The following is a 19,811-nucleotide window of genomic DNA, read 5'->3' on the forward strand; positions in this document are numbered from 1 at the left end:
TGTACAGGCACCAGCACTGATACACTAACATTATTAAATTAAATACTTAAAGCATTTAGATGATGTTAAAATTAGTAACTACTTTTTCTTAATGTTGAACAGCTTTCTCTGTTGTGTTAGGGTCCTGTTCTGTTCTTTAATGAAGAAAGATGACACCTGTGTTCTATTGTCTGAACATTTCTGTAAGGATTTGATGCCGTTCAGCCATAAGAGCATTGTTGAAGTGAGGTACTGATGCTGGAGGATCACTAAAGTCAGTTCATCTTATCCTAGAGGTATCAGATGGTGCTTTATCTCTTCACAGATTACAGTTCCTCTGCTCCACAGCTGAGTCCTTTGGGGCTTCACAGCTCTTTGGTTGAAAATTTAATTGCAAACACTTGATAATGTAAAGAATGGCTTGGACTTGTGTGAAACAGAAGATTTCTGCTTTCACTCAGATACAGGCATGAACTTTGTCCACTTGTAAGCACCAGTATGTCCTCTTCTGCTGGACACAAAGCAGTTAAAAATCCTTTGCGAACTGCATTTTATTGTGTGTTTATTTTTTACATCTTATTTTTGAAAGGAAAATGTGCAGATATTTTTGTTATTATTTATTTGAAAGTAAACGAACCTGAATAAAATACAGTCACAGAAATGAAACAGTCAGGACATGCATGTGTTCACTAGTAGATTTGGTGATGTACAGTGAAACTGCAATAATCTTATTCTCACATGAATCTCTGTATAACTCTATGTTTTGATGATACAACAATTGCATAAACATCACTAATTGCAAATAAAAAAATCCCAGTCAATGTCTGGTGAAATGTGTAAAAAACAATTGTAAAAATTCAAAGGTTACATAAATATTTATAGTTTTATTTTGTTCATTCAGTTAATTTTTTATGTGATTTTATTTTAAACTGTTTTTGCTGGTGTTATTTAATCATATAATATATAATATAATAATGTATTTTGTATGCGAGGATGTTGTCTGTACCTGCTTTGATCTGTACACATTTTCTTAATTTAAGATTTGACTATAGCACACTATAAGTGTGTGCAGAGCGCCCTCTGTCGGTAGTCCTGGTCTGTATGGACGTTGTTTCCCGAATAACACTCGAAGTCGATCGATAATGTTCGACAATCTTCGCTTCTCTTCACGTCAACGCCAAAGAACGTCATAAAGGGCAACGCCGGCTTACTGGCCAATCAGCGCTGTCTGCGATTAGCTCTGGCTGTTTTCTGATTGGCTGCTGCTGTAATCGTTGTGTAGAAGGATCTGAGCGGTGGAGAAGCCGAGGAGCTAAGGAGGATCTCCCCGCTGAGCGTTCTGCGGCTGCATCTGACACACTGCGGGGTTCAGGACAGACGACGCCGGGGTTCCTGAATTACAGATCAGGACATCTGCTGCACGGTGTTTACCAGGCATTACCTGGCGTGAGAAGGTAAGATAGATGTACTTAGGGTACAGTTTACAGAGGGAAAACAAAGCTTAAAGAAGCAGTAAAATCGAAGCGAGTTCGGTGTTATTTTGGTAAAAGCAGAGCTGCATGGCTTGTGTTGCAGGCTGGAGGTGTGTAAGTCTGCTCTTATTGATCTTGCTGCAGAAACTAAATAATGCAGGATATGCCCACTTTTTGAAGCTGATGCAATAACTCGGCCACTTGCTTGTCTGCTCTTCCAGGTTTGTTGGACAGTCATTAATTTGAGGCTGTAGTTTGAATGTTCCTGAGAGAAAGAAAGTCCTTGTAATCCATTAATCTCCTCTCACCACCTCATATTTTATACCCTGTCTTGTGTAGCTATCGTTACCACACGTCTCTGCTTCTCTTTGCATGCTTTCAAAGACCCTCTGCTTCACTGCCATTCTCTTGTGACTTGGCCATCAGTAAGAGTTCAGTATAAACGTTCTGCAGGTCTCTTTAATGAATAATGAGCTCTAGTAGAAATGAAACTAACTTGAAACAACTTTCTAGTGTCAGACAGTCACACGGAGCGGGTATCGAACCCACAACCTCAGGTCCCTGGAGCTGTGTGACTGCAACACTACCTGCTGCACCACCGTGCCGCCCCTGATAAAGACATTCTTAAAATAAAAAATATTACTAAACTATAGCTAAGAAGAATGAAGTTAAAAATTGTACAACATACAACTGTGTGAGATATAAAGAGTATAAAAAGTGAGCAGTGTGGAAACAGTTGGTGTTGATTGGAATTAAAGTCCATCTGAAGGGTTATATCACGTCTGGGGATGCCTTCCTTGGGAGGAGCTGGAGAAAGATGTGGCAGACAGAGAAGGCTGGGCTTCTTAAATGGGGAAGATGCTTGATTAGTTGTTTGCACACACACACACACTGACAGACAGATAATTAGATCTGTTTTTTTGATCTCTCAGCTGACATGAGCTCAACACGTCATGTTCCCTCCTTCCTCTCTCTTCAGGACACAGGTGAGAATGATGATGTTAGCAGAGACTAAGGAAATGTTCCGCTGTGCAGATGCAGTGTGTTTCGATGTGGACAGCACTGTTATTCGCGAGGAAGGCATTGATGAACTGGCCAAGTTCTGTGGAGTCGGGGATGCTGTTACAGAGATGTAAGGCTTTATATTTTGTCCTCGTGATTCCTTTATTAGAATGAAGTGCTTAGAGAAGATGAATGAATGAATAAATGCAAAATTACAGAACCTTGTTTTCACAGCTGGTAATAACCTTGTCCATTATTCCCAGGACTCGGAAGGCAATGGGGGGGTCAGTGACATTCAAAACAGCTTTGACGGAGCGTCTGTCCATAATAAAGTGCTCAAGGGAGCAAGTCAACAAACTGATAACAGACCACCCTCCTCAGCTGACTGCAGGTATTAAGTAAGTTGGTGCTGATTCAGTCGGTTTACATCATTCCCTTTAACAATACAACACAGCTTTTATCACTGTCCACTTTATTAAACCCCTACTCTATATTTTTTCTGGGCTATTCACACATATTTCGATTACTGCTTGTTTGAGAGTGGTCCTCCACCAAAAAATAGCCTGAGGAACAAGTGTGTGTGTGTGTGTGTGTGTGTGTGTGTGTGTTTTCACAGGGAGCTTATGGAAAGGCTACATCAGCGTAATGTACATGTCTTCCTCATCTCAGGGGGATTTCGCTGCATTGTTGAGCATGTGGCCACTCAGCTGGGCATTCCTCTTGACCACGTCTACGCTAACCGCTTGAAATTTTACTTCAATGGTAAAGTGCTGTATATCAGAAATGCCGGTGTAGTGACTGCACACGATCCTGAAAGATATGCCTTATATATGTTTTTTTTAATATTAAGGTTTTCTTTTCCTTCAGTGAAGTTAATATTTTTGAAGATTCATGCTTTTCTTTGGACAGCAATTATATACAATCTTTATTCAATGTATAATACACTGTATCGCCAAAAGTATTAACGCACGACTCCAAACGACTGCTTCTACAAACATTGGTGAAAGAATGGGCCACTTTCAGGAGCTCGGTGAATTCCAGCATGGTACAATGATAGGATGCCTCCTGTGAAACAATTCCAGTTGTGATATTTCCTTGCTACTAAATATTCCACAGTCAACTGTCAGTGGTGTGGAAGTGGAATGATTGGAAGTGATTGGGAACAACAGCAGCTCAGCCACAAAATGGTAGGCCACGTAAAATGACAGAGCGGGGTAAGCTGATGCTGAAGTGCATAGTGTGCAGAGGTTGCCAACTTTCTGCAGAGTCGATCCCTACAGACCTCCAAACTTTGTGGCATTAAGATTAGCACAAGAACAGTGCGTAGAGAGCTTCAGGGAATGGCTTTCCACAGTCAAGCAGCTGCATCCAAGCCTTACATCACCAAGTGCAATGCAAAGCATCGGATTCACACTTCTTCGTCTGGTACTCTGAAGGACGAGTCTGGATATAAGTATGGGGTATAAGTGTAAAGTTTGGTGGAGTGGGGGATTATGATGTGAGGTTTCTTTTCAGGAGTAGGGCTCTGCCCTTTATTCATTCATTCATTCATTCATTATCTGTAAGCGCTTATCCAGTTCAGGGTCGCGGTGGGTCCAGAGCCTACCTGGAATCATTGGGTGCCAGGCGGGAATACACCCTGGAGGGGGCGCAGTCCTTCACAGGCTCAGCTCTTTAGTTCCAGTCAAAGGAACTCTTGTTTCAGTATACAAAGAGATTTTGGACAATTTCATGCTCCCAAATTTTTCGGAACAGTTTGGGGACGCCCCCTTCTTGTTCCAACATGACTTTGCTTGATTGCACAAAAAGACTAGGATGAGGGAGTTTGGTGTGGAGGACCTTGACTGGCCTCAACCTGACTTGACAGAACACCTTTGGAATGAATTAGAGTGAAGACCGCAAGCCAGGCGTTCTCATCCAACATCAGCGTCTGACTTCACGAATGTGCTTCTGGAAGAATGATCAAAAATTCCCGTAAACACACTCCTAAACGTTGTGGAGAGCATCCCCAGAAGAGTTCAAGCTGTCACAGCTGCAAAGGGTGGGCAAAGTATACAAACAAAGTACTTGAGTAAAAGTACAGATACTCAGCACTTGAGTAAAAGTACAAAAGGATTTACCTTTAAATGTACTCAAATATCGAAAGTAAAAATACAGAGACCAGTTATAATTTTTGTAACAAGACTCATGCTTAACACAGTGTAGGAGAAAAGACTCTAGTGCCACTGTTGGTTGCTCTGTCTTTTAATAGAATCGACACCGATGAACACAACAGAAACGGCCAAAGATTAAATACAATGAACTGTGTTATATCAACTATTACTTCACCCAAGGTGCTGCCCCTCCAAACCAACAGAGGTTGCTCTCTCCTGAGTATTAAACCCAAGTTATGCTTCTATGTTGAACCTATGCCATAGGCAGCGTGGCCTGATGTGCACTTTTCCAGAAAAGTAACTCGTCACATCTACGCAGACCACAGCGGCTAAGACTGGTCTGCAGTCAGACGAACATGGTTCAAGTTGCTCAAGTCAAGTAGTCCAGAAATATTAATTCCTCTACACTAAAGGCTAGAGAAGCAGGCTCTGTACCAAAGGGTTGATGCCTTGAGTCCCTGGATACTAGAAAACCTTGGGGACAGTGGGAGTGAATGAACATCAGTACAGTCATGATAAACGTGTTTCTCTTACTGTAGTGAGCTACTCTTTAAGATTCATCACTTTACACTACAAACTGTCCGGTGTATTTACAGATACATTTATGGGCTCAAATTTCATGTTCTTTCTGATCCTCTGATTTTGAGTCAACCAGCTAAGGTCAATGTAATAGCAGTGTGTCATATCAGACCAGCAGCCTCTGATCAGAGATCAGTAACGGTGATTTTTCCCTTCTCAGGAGAATACGCGGGTTTCGATGAGACTCAGCCCACAGCAGAGTCTGGAGGTAAAGGGAGAGTGATCAGTCTGTTGAAGGAGAAGTACGGCTTTGAGAAAGTTGTGATGATTGGAGATGGTGCCACGGACCTTGAGGCCTGCCCCCCCGCTGTGAGTACACGCAGGAGTCTGTCTGTCAGTCAGTATGAGCAGAGGAGTCAACGAGTCTTCGCTTTCCAAGGAAAACATGTATTTCCATGTGTGTGGATGTTTAGTTTATTTTATCATTTGAACAAAGCAACTGTCCTTCACACTTTGTGAAGACTCCATGATGAATGGACCAATAGAAATGCTTAAATTATTTGGAATAATGTCTTTTTACACTGACTTCCGTTGAAAATTAGGACGTTTCTTTCCTTCTGAAAAACGACTTTTTTATTATATACTTGATTTTCTTTGGACAGTGACAAAATACTGATGAATATAGAGTTAAACACACACAGCTCAGATGTGAACAAGCACCTATTTCTTTTGCGGTTTTGAAAAGGACTCACATTATTACACTATGCTCTGAATGTATGGCATTAAAATAACACTTTGACAGTCACCTGAACAAGGCATTGCCCTGGAGCTGCTGAACAACTGAAACACATGACATGCCTTGCACAAAAACGTAGCACTCTGATCGCCCCGTCTGTGGGAAATGGCCCAGGGCTCACAAAACTATGAGTGAAATGTCAATGGTGCTGTGGCGGTAATGTATTATACAGTTTACTGGAAGATATAACAACCCAAACTCCTCTGCCCTCTTGGGAACCCACAGTTTTTTTTACAGAGATTTTTACAGATTTCCTGTGTCTCATTCAGACTTCCCTGACAAACCCTAATTGGATTGTGCTCCTTCACAGAGTGCGTTTATTGGATTCGGTGGGAATGTGGTTCGGCAGCAGGTGAAGGAGAAGTCGTCGTGGTATGTCACCAGTTTTGGGGAGCTGCTAAAGGAGCTGGAGAAGATTTAGCGGTTTTTCTTATTTGCACATTACAGAGACCTGGGGAACTTTTTGCCATCACCAGCTTTGTGCCTTTCTGCTCATTTTTTACTTATTGCAATTTTCTAATTTAAATAACTCTGAGTTTGTAGCATTCAGTCACATGATACATTTACATACTACAGTGTTTACAGAGTAGTAGGAGGCACAGTGCTAGAACACTATGTAGCAACTCACTTGATGTAGCTGGAGTCGCACAATCATTCCTAGTTTAAAGTCTAATTTAGCAGTTTTGAGATGATGCTTTAGTTTGTGATGTAATTTCTGTTTGTTTTTTGAAAATGCCTTTCTTAAGAAGACTTGTCTTTTTGGTACTTAAATTAAATAAATAAATAAAAATACATATAAATAAACGTTGCTGACATTTTTATTTGATGAATGTTGATGTAAAAATGTTATATTTTATATCCACGGAGACAACAAACATCCCCTTTAATAGTTTATTATATCTCTTAATATTTATAAGAAAATCTGCATGCTACAAAAATACTGATTATATGATGTAGATCAGTCTGGGAACAAAGACTGAGGCTGTTTCTCAGCAGCAGGAACACACAGAACAGACTTGTTTTACAGAAGTCACTTTCTTAGAGGGAACTCCTGATGCTGCAGCGAATGATGGGATTTGAGGTGGTTCTCAGGGTCAGAGTTGGGAACTGGTGCATCCTCTACTCTTTTCAGGGTGGATCAAGAACCATATCCAGGAGCTTTAACCTCTCCTGGTGTTTGTACTTTGTCAGTGGAAGACGACACCAACATAGAACACACACTGAGAAACAGCCTGAGGTCAGAACTGGGGTCTGTCTCCCAATGGATGACTTTTCACAGTGATCCGTGAATGCTCAGGTTAAGGGGAGTCTTCAAAGATTCACCATGGTAAGATTTGTAGGAAGGCTCTGAGATGGGTGTGTTGTGTGATTGATGCCTTGTTGCTAAGACAGAAGTGTTCCATGGTGATGACAGGAGAGAGATCAGTCTTTAATGGCTATGAAAGCTCCTTCCCAAAGATTTATTACGTGACCTGGTTATGAAAGTGCTTTCTGATGCCCGAGGTACTGTTTTATTGCAGTTAAGACTGGGGCCAGTTCTGTGCCTCGTGGAGAGTGCGTTATGAGGCAAAATAGTGCTGACATTATTGTTTCAGACTGGTCACTTTTCTAATCAACAGTCCATATACGATGTGTGTGATAACGCACGTCTAAACCACTGGATTGTCAATTTCTATTTTTGCATGTGTTTGTATGGGACTGTCAGGAACTCTGTGTAAAGTAAATACATCATGAGACAGACACCGAACGAAAACTCAAACAGTTCAGTTCTGAACACTTCTATATTTAACAGTGCAGGAAAATATGGGAAAACGGGACATTGGCTTCAAATCATTTTTTAAAGACTGGACAATAAAAACTTACACAGGGTAAGATCTATTTCAGTTCAGGATTACGCAATAAGGTTATACACATTTCTTAAGAAAACTTCCACAGAATACAGAACTGTTTCAATTCAAGACTGAGTAACGAGATATATTTCTGAGAAAGTCTTATTCACAGAGAAAGTCTTATTCACACGAAAAGAAAATAGTTTACAGTAAATAATTCTGAAATGATACTTCAGAAAATAAATAACCCACTGTCGACAGCAGACACATTCAATGGGTTTTTACAGCATTGTGCAGAGCTCAGATTTTCAGCTTCCGTCTGTTCCACCAGAAACCGGCTAAAGATTTATCAGATGCGCAGCTGAAAACACCACTGTCTTAACATTGTTTAAATGAGATTAATTAAAGGAAACTGACTATAACACGTTTAAGACACAACACAGTTAAATATTTTGTGCAAATGAAGCAAAATACATTATTTACAATTAAACACACACCTCCTTTAGTTACAGACAACCCGTTTTGTTTTTGGCATTGTGTGTTTTACTGTGTGAACAATGCACTACGACATGTTCTTATTCTATAGGTTTAAATAAAACACTCTATCATGCCCTGACTAACACACTATGTAACTTCCAGAGAAACCATTCTTCTTCTTTCCCACTCATTTCAGCACAGTGCTGTAAAAATGAATTACACGAGGGGAAGCACCACAAGCAATATTCCAAGTACTACATTTTTACTACAGTCTGTCGTGTGTTCTATCAGCGGAGGCCCAGGTCCGATCAGAGATTAGCTGTGACAGTGAACATAGTGACGGCCAGTGAGATGTAGTTATGCACCTCACGACACGTGATTTATTGGAACTGGTATTTCATAAGTGCAAAAAGATTACTCATTTCTGCAACTTAAAATGTATTCTAATGGTCTTGATCGTGCAGATTAAAAACCGCATTGAAGTTGTGATGTTAAGATAAAACACTATGATTAAGCCCTGTTTCCAGGACAAGAGACCTGTTACTTTTGGTTTTCATTTGTAGCTTTTCAGTGTGAAATAAATGTGTAGGAAATGTTTGCCGTTACGGATTAAAACACAGTAAAACCCAGTGGTGAGTGGAGTTCTCCAATAACTTCCAATTTCTACCCATCTTCCACTTGCTGGGATTCTGTATTACTGCAATGGTGATGCCTTCATTGGAATCATTATCCTGGAGTCCATGTGCTGAATAAGGGGAACTTAGAGCAGAAAAAAGATTTTAAATAATTAATTACAGCTTTGGAAAGAACACATTTCTCCATTTTCATTTTTACATTTTGCAGTGTGCCCATATTTCATGACATATCTGCTACACAGTGAAGTTCTGTTCATGCTCACAGCTCACATGTAAATATCATTCATTCATTCATTGTCTGTAACCGCTTATCCAGTTCAGGGTCGCGGCGGGACCGGAGCCTACCCAGAATTGCTGTGCACAAGGTGGGAATACACCCTGGAGGGGGCGCCAGTCCTTCACAGGGCAACACACACACACACACACACACACACACAGACACGGAGAACACACCACACTCCTCACAGACAGTCACCCGGAGGAAACCCATGCAGACACAGAGAGAACACACCACACTCCTCACATTCAGTCACCGGGAGGAAACCCACGCAGACACAGAGAGAACACACCACACTCCTCACAGACAGTCACCGGGAGGAAACCCACGCAGACACAGAGAGACCACACCACACTCCTCAGACAGTCACCTGGAGGAAACCCACGCAGACACAGGGAGAACACACCACACTCCTTACAGACAGTCACCTGGAGGAAACCCACGCAGACACAGGGAGAACACACCACACTCCTTATAGACAGTCACCCAGAGGAAACCAACACAGACACAGGGAGAAAACACCACACTCCTCACAGACAGTCACCCGGAGGAAACCCACGCAGACACAGGGAGAACACACCACACTCCTCACAGACAGTCACCCGGAGGAAACCCACGCAGACACAGGGAGAACACACCACACTCCTCATAGACAGTCACCCGGAGGAAACCCACACAGACACAGAGAGAACACACCACACTCCTCACAGACAGTCACCCGGAGGAAACCCACACAGACACAGGGAGAACACACCACACTCCTCACAGACAGTCACCCGGAGGAAACCCACACAGACACAGGGAGAACACACCACACTCCTCAGACAGTCACCCGGAGGAAACCCACGCAGACACAGAGAGAACACACTACAGGTCCCTGGAGCTGTGTGACTGCGACACTAACCTGCTGCACCACCGCACCTTGTAAATAAACTGTGCCCTAAAGCATATAAACAACTTTGTGTGTCATCGTAATGAAGATCAGGATGTGGTTTGAATGGGCAGAGGGAGATATTTTGGGGCTATGTCTGTAGAAGGGTTTTGTGTTACTTTTGGCTTATAGATATTTTTAGCAGGATTAGCTTCACAGCTCCAGAACTAAAGATACAAAAGCCTCTGTTCCAATGCAGGTCTGAATGGTTCTGAACAGAGTGTTACTGTTATAGGAGCATTTCCACATGGGCAGGGGTCAGCATAGAAATGAGATATGGTAACTTTTTGGTGTTTTCTGCAGTGGAAAATCTGGGCACCAGACATGCCTTGACAGATCTACTACATATGGCTTCAGTGCAAACATTGTCAACCTCTTTTGCTTGACACCATTCCTTATAGAACATGTAATCTTCATATGTAAAGATACAGATACAAGACAAATCACTGTAGATTAAATCTGTATTCACCCGTGTAGTAGACCAATTCGTTCCAGCCCTCATGACGCCAGGCTGCGTTTCTTGTGCTCTCTCTTGACTTCAAGTCTTTATATGCTGAAAGGAATATAAATATCAACAAGTCAAGGCTGGGCCTGTACCACTGCTAGGAGCACGATGTTAAATCACGAAACATTCACAGATCAGTAGCTTGTTTTACAATAGAAAACTCGTTCAAAATCCATTGTCCTAAACCGACTGTTCTTACCCCAGAGGTGATGGACCATGTAAAGATTTCCGATCTGAGAGAAGAATCCTCCCACTGCCTCGCGGTTGTGCTGCCGATAGCGAATCGCTCGGGCCCTGAACAAGCCACAGACAAGTCCTCACAAGGCTTTAGAAACAAGATTTTTTTGATCATAGTTTTCTGTTATTTAAAAGATTCCACTGGCAGCTGAGATTATATCATCGACATCTCAGTGACCAGTCCGAACCATACCTCCTTCTCTTAGAAACCTGGGGGTAATGTACTTTGTTTTGAACAATGGCATTAAACGTGACTTTTCTTTTGTTTTATGAAACACTTAATGTGATCCTGTTTAATAAAAGCACAGATTTCAATTCACAGGGAGAACATTTAAGGTTAAGGTCATCTGAATGTCAAACATATTCTGCCAAGTCTGGTTTTATGACGTTAATCTGAAACACTGTCTTTCACCTTTAATCAGTTGCATTACTATATGGTTTCTATGTTGCATTACTATATGGTCACTAGGTTCCTGGAACTGGGTACTTTTTCAGTCCCTGCTCACGCCTCGTTCGAAACAAGCCGAGTATATATTAAATTTGAAGTGTAAATCTTTTTAAACTTGATGTGTTTCTAATCTAGTTGATTCTAACCTGATTCAATCAAGCAAAAGAATGATTATTTCATGAATCAGTGTGTGATTAAAATAATCTTTACTTTCTCTGTGTGTTCTATGGGATCAGATTAAAACAACGAATCAAGCTGAATCTGCTGTGAATCTGAATTTCCCTCTCACCCCCGGCAAGATACTACCCTCAATGTTTAACTAATAAATGATTCACTCACTCACTCACTCATTCATTCATTCAAGCATAAGAAGCACAAGCCTATGGTCAGTTGGCTCCACTAGACGGTCTGGCAAAGACAACAGAACATTGTCAGTAAAATTATAAATGGGCTGTGTCTTACCAGTAATTACCCCATTCTATCATCGTCCCAGGCTGCGAAGAAAAGATGAAACAATGTTATACAAAACAAAACTACATTATTATACAACCACAAACTTGTAAATGTCTCTGAATGTGACTTCACTAATCAGTAAATGGTTTAACAACCACCTGGAACACCACAGCAAATGTCAAGAAACACATTAGGAACACAGCAAAATATAGTGATAGCAAAGGAACCACAGGGGTATTGTGTTAATCATAATAACAATCCATTAAATCCATTAAATCTTAAATGAATAAATATTACATTTCATTCAGCTGCTAACTCGAAACCACATATTTATGGGGTTTATAATTAATACCCATTAATAAACTCACTTTACAGCATTTCTAAACGTCAAAAAGCCACCTTACTGCACTCCCCTTACAGCTGCAGTGCAGCCCTGTGCACCATAAACGCAATGCATACAATGACTGGAATGCTAGCCATTAACTTCAGCAGAGCCAAGAGTGGATCACACAAGAGACAAAACACATGCCACAGGCAAACAGACAAAAGAGCTGTTAGTCTTCCCGTGTCCAACGCTGTCGCTTCATATCTGTCACATCTACATCTCTTAATGGACAAGCTCAGGATCAGAGGTGGACTGATTCTGGTGATATTTATTTCTGAATATACTCTGAGATTCATTCAGGCTGTGTCTGACACCGGAGACTACACTTATTCATACTCCTTCCAGTGCTACTGTGGAATCATCCTGCTTTAAATAGGCTGTGATCCACAATTGTTTTTAAATCTAGTTTGAAAATATATTTACATTCACAGGCATTTAACTGCATAATCAGGTTAGTTTGTACTTTATTTATTATAATAATTGTTTTACGTTATTACTCACTCTTATCATTAGTATTATACCACCTTCAATCCCCAGGACCGGCACCACCGCTGAAGTGTCCCCAAACACTCCCCAGGCTTTGGGGAAGACTGCCCGCCGCTCTGGGTGTGTGTTCACAGCCTCTAGGGCACTAGTGTGTGTGTGTGTGTGTGTGTTTGTGCACTGCCACACATGGGTTAAATGTGGAACACACATTTCTTTGTACATTGTAGAATGACAAATAAAGTATCTATACTTTTTCTTAAACCCTCATTCGCAGTTAAAACTCTTAAGATAGTATCTATCAGTCCCAGAGTCCAGAAGTATTATTTTCGGGCACTATTTTAATATGTGACGGCCTCTCCCTGCCGGGAAACTGGACTGAACCATTAACCCCACAGCCCTGATTCAGCACCTTCTAGACCGGGCCCCATCACTAGGCGGTCAGTCGAGTTCAGCCAAAAATGACCACAGTGCAGCGTGGGCCGGAAGGAGGAAAATACTCACTCTTAACTGGTAAGATCTGAGTTCGTATATGTTTGGTCCCTGTCGTGGAACTGGCTCATTCCAGAAGCTGAACTCCAGCAGCAGCTGATTACGACGAGAGAGCAACATTTTCCCCCGTTCGTTCCTGTACTCCAGAAATTCCTGTGAAAAGGACAAGGATGAAAAATCATGGCCCGACTCAGTTCAACAGTTTCCAATTTAAGTTAAATTTAGGAAGGGAGGTTGGTACATGACTATTATTGAGAGCCAGGGGGCATATCAGATAAATGTGGGCAGCTCAGTAACTCCCTGTATAAATAGTTCACATCAGCTCAGAATGGACTATTATTATTAATAAAAACAGCATTTTTCAAACATCAAAATAGCAAAAAAAACAGTACATATCACAAGCATGATTTAGCAGGATTTTTCATCTTCTAAACATCACCAGGAAGAGTGAGTTATAGAAAGGCGTCCACCTCAGCTGTGTGTGTAAAATACGTTCGTGTGAAATACAGAAACACACAAAACGAGTTCTACCTTATTTGTTTTCAGCTTATTCATAACTTCAGTCAGAGCAGGGTACCCTCCCCTGTACCTCCAGAGATGGACTGTTAAAGCAGAGGTTAATAAGACAGCGCCTTTAAAAACTTTGAAAACACAATACAAACACACTGTAAAATTCTGAGCCACTGAAAAGCGGACGTAATGAACAAGTCTCTGAACTCCTACTTTGACACTTCTAAATTAGACCCTCATTTGAACGGGACATGAACCCAGTGAGCAAAAGGACATTTGAAAATGTTAAATGGACAATTCTGGGAAATCTATTAGATATAAACTAGTGTCACCAGAGGTCCTCTTTTACCCGGACATGTCCTCTTTTTTAGACTTAAAAAAAATGTCCGGGCGGAATTTCACAAACGTCCGGCATTTTGTTTTTCTAGAGCTTACATAGAACTTCGAGAAGTTTCGTTCACAAACTAGTCCCGCCCACCTCTACTCCGATTGATTCGCTTGAGTGAGGAGGGGGTGTGGTGAAGTAGCTTAAAATCTTCTGATTGGACGGTCTGACTGTAGAGCTAACGTTATTGGTCGATAACCTTCACTGTAAACAGTTAATTGGTCAGTCTGCACGTCAGTAGTCCTTGTTTACGACAGGCAAAGCTCATGTACCCACCCTCATCTCGAGCAGCTATGCCGAAACGGAAATGTCAGTTCTCGGATTAATTAAAAAAAGAAATTCCCATGTTTTCCCATGTGTAGCAAATAAAGGTATAAAGGACCTAAAAGAACACATAGGTTCAGCTAAGAATACAACGGCAGCGAGGGGCGTAACTTCATCACCCCCCCCCCTCTCCCCTCCTCCCTGAGACGTGTCCTCTTTTTCACCATCTCAGATCTGGTCACCCTAAATAAACTTAGTTTAGAGTCTCCTTTTCGTGACGACTCCTGTATGCAAAACACCTCCCTAGAACCTGGAAATCCCCCTCTTGTGGACTCAGAAAATCTATATCTGATAAAGACTCGAAAGATGACTATATTTAAATGGAAAATAGACTAAAAGAATTTAACCCTTTTATATTAGTCAGGCCCCATCTGACAGAGAAAAGACATGGATGGTGCAGTGTGCTGCAGATGTGTTCTAATAGCCACCTGTAACAACGGGGTGTGTGTAGGAGTGGTCAAGGAGCGAGGGACGGAGGTAAGTGCAGGAGACTTTAATAACAATAAGCAAAAGGAAGCTAGACAGAGGGAAGCTAAACACAGAGGCTAAACACTAAACGAGGACTATACAGAACAAAGTGGCTAAACACTAGGTCAAGGCTTTACATGAGGATTTAAACATAGAACTAGATATCATTTGGCAAGACAGATATGAAGCACTGACAGCATACACACGACCACATCAACATACACATAATGACACACAACCAGGAAACACTGACAAGGACTATATAAAGACAACACAAACAAGAAACACCTGGACACTAATTACGACACTACAAACACAAGGGAAGGGTATCACATGACCTGGGGACAAGCAGGAAGCAGACACAAGACATGGGGAACAGTCACATGACAAGGGGAGCACAAACAAGAAACAAAACAGAACAGAACACAAAACTAAGCACGTTACACCACCAAACTGGTTCAGCCGGAAATACAAAACTACACTGACTGACATGATAGAAAACTTACACTGATGTAGTGCTTAAGGTTAAATCTCTTTCACTGTTAAATCTTACCAGCCTGGTCCTGTTCTCCATACCAGGTGTTCCAGGTGCCCACCAGTTCACAGGGGTAATATTTATCCACGTGGATAGAAGGCAGCACATCCTCACTGTGGGCCACAGTAAATAAGATATTTACTCAACACTGACACTCACACACCTGTGGACAGTTTCACACACTCACTCAGTCACTCACACACCTGTGGACAGTTTCACACACTCACTCAGTCACTCACACACCTGTGGACAGTTTCACACACTCACTCAGTCACTCACACACCTGTGGACAGTTTCACACACTCAGTCACTCACACACACCTGTGGACAGTTTCACACACTCAGTCACTCACACACACCTGTGGACAGTTTCACACACTCAGTCACTCACACTCTCACACACCTGTGGATAGTTTCACACACTCAGTCACTCACACTCTCACACACCTGTGGACAGTTTCACACACTCAAACATGTGGACAGTTTTTTGAATAGCCAATCCATCTGCCAGTTTGCGTTTTGGACTGCGGGAGGAAACCCACACACATACAGGAAGAACACACCCCACTCCTCACAGACAGTGACCGAAGACTGGTATTGAACCCACAACCCCAGAACCCTGGAACTGTTTACAGTGACACCACCTGCAGAGGGTGTGTGTGGCTATGCTTGCTGAACAGAGTGTGTGTGGGCTGGTGGAGGTCACAGTAAAGAGGCTTTAAGTTCAGGAATGAAGCGCCGTAGATGTTATTTATGGCTGGACTCCTATCAGTCACCTCACAGAAACAGACCTACAGGCTGCACGGCTTTTCCTCAGAGACTAGCTCAGCATTGAGGGCTCTCGGCAGATCCTGATCCACAGCTGATCAGACTCGTTAATCTCCAGTAAATTACATTTAAGGGAGAACGGGGTCTTACCTCCGGGTGCTCCGGTTTCCTCCCACAGTCCAAAAAACACACGTTGGTAGGTGGATTGGTGACTCAAAAGAGTCCGTAGGTGTGTGTGTGTGTGTGTGTGTTGCCCTGTGAAGGACTGGCGCCCCCTCCAGGCTGTGTTCCCGCCTTGCGCCCAATGATTCCAGGTAGGCTCTGGACCCACCGCGACCCTGGACTGAATAAGGGTTACAGACAATGAATGAATGAGAACGGGGTCTTACCAGAGTTTGTTGTAAGCGTCCAGGCACTCGGGCTTCACGTTGTGAACTGAAATGAAATCACCACTCTTTATTATTGAAATATTATCAAGATTTCAGCTTTCAAAAAAAGCTGTAAACATTTTTAAACGGTTTTGTCTCTAAAATAAAACGCTGCACATTCTCAGAGGCTTTGTTAACATCTTAAACCTTGATGTCAAAGGAAAGTCTATTATTTTCTAATCTCTGCACGATGTGTCAAGCACAGGTCCATGTGCTGTATCCATTACTTACACTGAATTTTATAAAGGTTACTTTCCTCTTTCTTGGCCAGCAGGTGAGAGTGGGCATCCTTCCGCGGGTCCACTTTTCGCACGAACAAAGACTTGAACCAGCTATCTTCACTGCTCCTGGCTGGTAGACCCCTGGAATACATTACATTTGAATAAAGTCAGTAAATTCATAACTAAGTTTATCATGTCTATATTGATTCTTTGACTGAAATTAGACGTTGTAGTTATGTTCCCTCATTCTGGATCAGGGGCACTGCAAAGACAAGGCGATGTTCTCTTTCACCTTTTATTCTGTATCCCGCTATGGACAATGGACAATGTGTGACGGACCATGGACGAATCAACGGCACCACGTCTGGCATTGTGTCAACTGACAAACCAGCTCATTACCTCCTATTATCCTCTACACTTTTCCCCATAAAGAACACACTCACGTTTACCAGCTCCACTCAGCTGTTCACAGAACAAAGGGTCACTTATACTCCCTTTGCATATGTAAATGAATACATCCATTTCAAACACTGTAACACTGCTCACACACTTCTGTGTCCATTAAACCGGTGTAGATGTTAAGACAAACTATGGGCTACACTCTTTACTTGATGTAGAATGGGCAGTCCTAAAAGTGGCTAATGCTTATGTCAGTATTACCCTGACCAATCACAAGGCTACCGTAGCCATGCCCCCTGATGAGCTAAAGCTTAGTTAGTGAACTAGCTATCCAGCTATTCACCAAGCTATGGGCAGGGAGAAAGACATCAAGACTGGAACACTATGACGACCAAAGCAGTAAGATCAGCTAAAAACAAGCTAGGTGTGTATTTAAGTGTTTTGTTTTTATTTCTGCTGGAGGCACAAGAAACCTACCAGTTCGTCGCAACCATGAGCGCAAAGTTATCTGCCCTCAGAACTTCTGAATCATATTAATAATAATAATAATAATACATTTATATAGTGCTTTTCAAGAACTCAAAACAGCATTCTGTTCTCCATTGGCAGAGAGCTGAAAGTCACACACAGTCATTAGTATTGGGCCACGCCCACCCCGTTCTCACAGAGCTCTGAGGAGCATATTTTGTTCATTTTTGAGGAGAGATTAATCATATTTCAGTTTTGTGTTTTTTATTTAAACTTTGCTGAATGTTTCTCATAACACCCAAGTTTAGAATTATACCAAAAAAATCACTTAAATTTTTTACAACACTGAACATGGCATCTACACAAAAGGAGCACAGCCACTACCTTGAGGCTCCTGGCCTGGCTCCCCTCAGCGTATCTAAGACATTAGCTCATCTGTTGCTGCACGGTTTGTGTTGGTCTTGTGTTGGACAGAGGATACTGTTGTCTGGATGTTTTTGGTCGGTGGACTATTCTCAGTCCAGCAGTGACACTGAGGTGTATAAAAACTCCAGCAGCACTGCTGTGTCTGATCCACCACCCAAATCATACAGTGGAGGGTCCTTAACATTCAAGAACAGAAAGGGAGATAAAGTATGCAGAGCAGCAGTAGAACTACAAAGTACACCTCTGTGGTCAGTGGAACTGAGTGCAGAAACATGGTCATTATATTGCTTTGGCTGATTTGTGTACGACTGATATCAGCTCACTGTACAGTGATTACAAAACAAAACAGACAACATTTCTACATGACCTTGGTCCGTTTACACTTCGAGAGAATGTTGCAGTATTTGATTAGCTAGTATCAGCCTCGAAAACAGCGAATTTTAACATGTTTTATATTTAAAATATATGTATCAGACTAGTGTTACCAGCACGCTTAATGCTAATGAGTAGTTTCGCCTTATATATCACTAGAGCCCCGTTTCAACCACAGCACAGATACTGCAGATAATAATGTCACACCTGATAAATGTGGCGATTTGTCCTTTGGTGCTGCTGCTGTTTTTAGCCTCGTTAAGGCTGCTGTAACAGCGCTGAAGGACTCTAGTCGCCATCTTCCGCTTTATTGCTCTGTGTACGCTGGAGAGTAAATGGTTAAAAGTGAGATGTGTGCTTCTGCCAGCAGAGGGCGCTGCGCTATAGTGTTAGCGAGACATTCGCCTCAGAATCACTGAATCGATTCTTTTCAACTGTTTGTGTGGTAAAAGAGCTAAGAGATTGTTTCTCGTGTGAAGTAACCGATTCCCTGCTGCAAAACAACATATTTAACCAGTTTAAGAAAGTGTTTTATGATAATTTATTCTCGTTTATGTTGTTTATTCTGGCCTGGGACTTGTTTAGCTTGCCATCAGGGTCATGACTGATAATTAGGTGACCAGCGTCCAAATCCAAAAGTGTTGTAAATTACAACTCAAAAATAAACAATTTAAAAATGTCTCAAAATTTCAAGCATGTTCCCGAACATAGCTGGACTGAAGTACCTCATAAATCTACAGTAGAACTTCTTAAATCAAAAACAAGCAAGCACAACCTAGCAGAGTGCATGCAGGTGGAATCTGGATCAACGGGTTTTGGGTTTGGGTCAGGGGTAGTTAGATGGGCTATTACCAGGTGGGCTGCCTGTAACTGATAAATGTTTGAAGCCCAATAACTCTTTATACAGGGTGCACATGGGTCCAGTGGATTGTCGTAATGTAGAGAGGTTTTGTCTTTTCAGGGCTGCCCACTTTGGACTTTGGTCTTGTAGACCCTCATATACAGGACCAACAATTAACCCATGAACAAAACTCGCTGGTACCCAACTGGGCCACCCGTGTGGACCCTACATGGTTGCAACCCAGACTTCTACCTTTGCATTTTGGATCAGGAAAGTGGAATGTGAAAAACCAACTTCTAAGACAGAACTGTTTGCAAATATATCTCTTTGTATTTCTTAGAAACTGAAAAATAGAAGCTGAGATAGAGGCAAAGATAAAATAGTCCCACAGCAAGCAAATTTGCAGTGTTACAACATCATAGGCAAACAAGGCATAACATAGCACACAACAATAAAATGAGGTAGTTTTGGAGGAGTTAAAAGTGTAGATGGAAAAAATGCTTAAATGATGAGTATATTGTTTTCCCACTGTTCTCTTAAAAGTAATCAACCCACATCCCTTTAAATATCTGTTTAGTCATTGAAACACTGAC

The 19,811-nt window shown here is 41.9% G+C and overlaps 2 protein-coding genes across 3 annotated transcripts; one reads left to right on the forward strand and one right to left on the reverse strand.

The window, feature by feature from the left end:
* The first annotated feature begins 1,271 nt into the window (after positions 1-1,271).
* LOC136679375 (phosphoserine phosphatase-like) lies at positions 1,272-6,652 on the forward strand. Its single transcript, XM_066657871.1, has 6 exons — positions 1,272-1,433; positions 2,431-2,583; positions 2,717-2,851; positions 3,070-3,215; positions 5,346-5,494; positions 6,232-6,652. The coding sequence occupies exons 2-6, from the start codon at positions 2,444-2,446 to the stop codon at positions 6,340-6,342; spliced, it is 681 nt and encodes a 226-aa protein (XP_066513968.1). The 5' UTR covers positions 1,272-1,433; positions 2,431-2,443; the 3' UTR covers positions 6,343-6,652.
* A 106-nt stretch (positions 6,653-6,758) lies between these two features.
* Positions 6,759-18,708, reverse strand: LOC136678049 (protein NipSnap homolog 2-like). 2 transcript variants are annotated; one of them, XM_066655836.1, is made up of 10 exons: positions 18,585-18,708; positions 16,723-16,853; positions 16,453-16,498; positions 15,314-15,408; positions 13,605-13,675; positions 13,086-13,226; positions 11,723-11,754; positions 10,775-10,869; positions 10,540-10,623; positions 6,759-8,986 (listed from the first exon to the last, which is right to left on the reverse strand). In XM_066655836.1, the coding sequence occupies exons 1-10, from the start codon at positions 18,674-18,676 to the stop codon at positions 8,922-8,924; spliced, it is 852 nt and encodes a 283-aa protein (XP_066511933.1). In that variant the 5' UTR covers positions 18,677-18,708; the 3' UTR covers positions 6,759-8,921. The 2 variants fall into 2 exon arrangements, 1 of the variants encoding a protein (XP_066511933.1); XR_010796457.1 differs by having other exon boundaries at positions 8,935-8,986; positions 10,775-10,900.
* Between the last annotated feature and the right edge of the window lie 1,103 nt (positions 18,709-19,811).

Source organism: Hoplias malabaricus, chromosome Y (genome assembly GCF_029633855.1).
Source record: "Hoplias malabaricus isolate fHopMal1 chromosome Y, fHopMal1.hap1, whole genome shotgun sequence".
Taxonomy (NCBI): domain Eukaryota; kingdom Metazoa; phylum Chordata; class Actinopteri; order Characiformes; family Erythrinidae; genus Hoplias; species Hoplias malabaricus.

Excerpts from the sequence above, each read along its gene's own strand:
- LOC136679375 (XM_066657871.1), top strand. The coding sequence starts at position 2,444 with ATGATGATGTTAGCAGAGACTAAGGAAATGTTCCGCTGTGCAGATGCA. Across the intron at positions 2,584-2,716 it reads GGGGATGCTGTTACAGAGAT|GACTCGGAAGGCAATGGGGG; the intron begins GTAAGGCTTTAT and ends CATTATTCCCAG. Across the intron at positions 5,495-6,231 it reads TTGAGGCCTGCCCCCCCGCT|AGTGCGTTTATTGGATTCGG; the intron begins GTGAGTACACGC and ends GCTCCTTCACAG.
- LOC136678049 (XM_066655836.1), bottom strand. The coding sequence starts at position 18,676 with ATGGCGACTAGAGTCCTTCAGCGCTGTTACAGCAGCCTTAACGAGGCT. Across the intron at positions 13,676-15,313 it reads TGGAGAACAGGACCAGGCTG|TCCATCTCTGGAGGTACAGG; the intron begins GTAAGATTTAAC and ends CTGCTTTAACAG. Across the intron at positions 13,227-13,604 it reads ATAAGCTGAAAACAAATAAG|GAATTTCTGGAGTACAGGAA; the intron begins GTAGAACTCGTT and ends TCCTTTTCACAG.